The sequence below is a fragment of the Mycteria americana genome, unplaced genomic scaffold (assembly GCF_035582795.1).
Source record: "Mycteria americana isolate JAX WOST 10 ecotype Jacksonville Zoo and Gardens unplaced genomic scaffold, USCA_MyAme_1.0 Scaffold_170, whole genome shotgun sequence".
Classification (NCBI taxonomy): Eukaryota; Metazoa; Chordata; class Aves; order Ciconiiformes; family Ciconiidae; genus Mycteria; species Mycteria americana.
In genome coordinates, this window is record NW_027445510.1 from 1 (window position 1) to 1,939 (window position 1,939).

Here is a 1,939-nt window from a genome sequence, read left to right on the forward strand (position 1 = left end):
GAATCCCCTGAACCCCTAAAACTCACCTCCGTGGGCTGAGCTGCTTGGTGCCCACGTAGGTCGCCCCGAAATGGTAGTTGGATTCACCCAGGGTGCTGAGAGCGACCGTGTGGTTCACCTTGGGGGGGGGGGGGGGGGTTGGATTTTGGGGTGCTGGGGGGGGTACCCAAAATTTCAAAGCCCCCCCCCCCCCCCCCCCCCAAAAAAAAACCTACCTGGAAGTGGTTGCTGAGCCCCTTGTTCACCGTCAGCTTGACGCCCTCCATTTGGACGGGGAAGAGCTCTAAGGGGGGGGGGGATATGGGGGGGACCCCCAGTTTTTGGGGAGCCCCAGGGGTTTTGGGGGGGGGGGGCACCCCGGTTTTGGGTGAGGAGGGGGGGGGTTGGGGTGTGGGGGCACCCCCTGATGGGGGGGGGGGGCTGGTTTTGGGGTGGGGGGGGGCACTGGGGGGGATGTGGGGGGGTGGGGGGACCCCAGTTTTGGGGGAGCCCCAGTTTTGGGGGGGGGACCCCGGTTTTGGGGTGTGGGGGTACCCCTGATGGGCGGGGGGGGCTGGTTTTGGGGTGAGGAGGGGGGTGGGGGGGGCACTGGGGGGATGTGGGGTGGTGGGGGACCCCTAGTTTTGGGGGACCCCAGTTTTGGGGGGGGACACCCCGATTTTGGGGTGTGGGGCACCCCCTGATGGGGGGGGCTGGTTTTGGGGTGAGGAGGGGGTGGGGGGGGGCATTGGGGGGGATGTGGGGGGGTGGGGGACCCCAGTTTTGGGGGACCCACAGTTTGGGGGGGGGGACACCCCGATTTTGGGGTTGGGGGACCCCCAGATGTTGGGGGGGGGCGGTTTGGGGTGAGGGGGGGGGCACTGGGGGGATGTGGGGTGGTGGGGGGACCCCAGTTTTGGGGGACCCACAGTTTGGGGGGGGACACCCCGATTTTGGGGTTGGGGGGACCCCAGATGTTGGGGGGGGGTGGTTTTGGGGTGAGGAGGGGGTGGGGGGATGTGGGGGCCCCCAGTTTTGGGGGACCCCCAGTTTGGGGGGGGCACCCCGCTTTTTTGGGGGGGACACCCCGGTTTTGCGGTGAGGAGGGGGGTTTGGGGGGGCTGTGGGGGGCACTGGGGGGGATGTGGGTGTTGGGGGGACCCCCAGTTTTTTTTGGGGGGGGGGGAACACACCTCGGTTGGGGGGGGGGTCTCGGTTTGGGGTGCAGAGGGGGGATGTGGGGTGGGGGGGGATGGACCCCACATGGAGGGGGGGGGACACCTCGGTTTTGGGGGGGGTGGGGGGATTTGGGGGGCGCTGGGGGGGGGTGGGGACCCCTGGGTGTGGGGGGGGGGGGCACACGGACTCCACTTTTGGGGTACAGCGAGAATGGGGGGGCAGAGAGGGGATGGGGGGGGCAGTGATGTGGGGGGGCTCGATGGGGATGTGGGGTGCACTTGGGGGGGGGGGGGCAGATTTGGGGGGGGGGGGGGGGGGACACACAGGACCCCCCCCCCGACTCACCCTTGCAGCGGCGGTGGCACTCCTCGAAGGTGCCGGGGTTGGGGAGGGGGTCCCCCCCCCCCGGGCTCCGTCGGGCGAGGGGGGGGCCCCAATCCGCTGACGGGGGGGGGCCCCCCAAAACCGGGGGGGACCGGTAGAAGAGGGGGGGGGGCGGTGGGGGGGGGGTGGGGGGGAGCCGGCGGCCAGGACGTTACCCATGGTGGGGGCTGGGGGGGGGGGGGGGGGGGGGGTTTAGGGGGTCAGACCCCCCCCAAACCAGCCCCCCCCCCCATGGGGGGGGCCCCCCCAAATCCCCCCCCCCACATCCCAAGCCCCACATATGGGGGGGGGGGCTGAAACTGCCCCCCCCCCAAACTGATCCCCCCCCAAATTGCTCCCCCTCCCCCAACAGACCCCTAACCGCAGGCCCCACACATGGGGGGGGGGGCCTGATCCT

At 70.9% G+C, this 1,939-nt stretch overlaps 1 protein-coding gene across 1 annotated transcript; it reads right to left on the reverse strand.

The window, feature by feature from the left end:
• Positions 1-26: 26 nt before the first annotated feature.
• Positions 27-1,690, reverse strand: LOC142403298 (mitochondrial import receptor subunit TOM40 homolog; the record flags this gene model as incomplete). The annotated part of the gene is made up of 3 exons (XM_075489523.1): positions 27-118; positions 216-283; positions 1,504-1,690. Coding segments are annotated over 3 exons (347 nt in total), but the record flags the coding sequence as incomplete, so codon positions are not given.
• Positions 1,691-1,939: the final 249 nt, after the last annotated feature.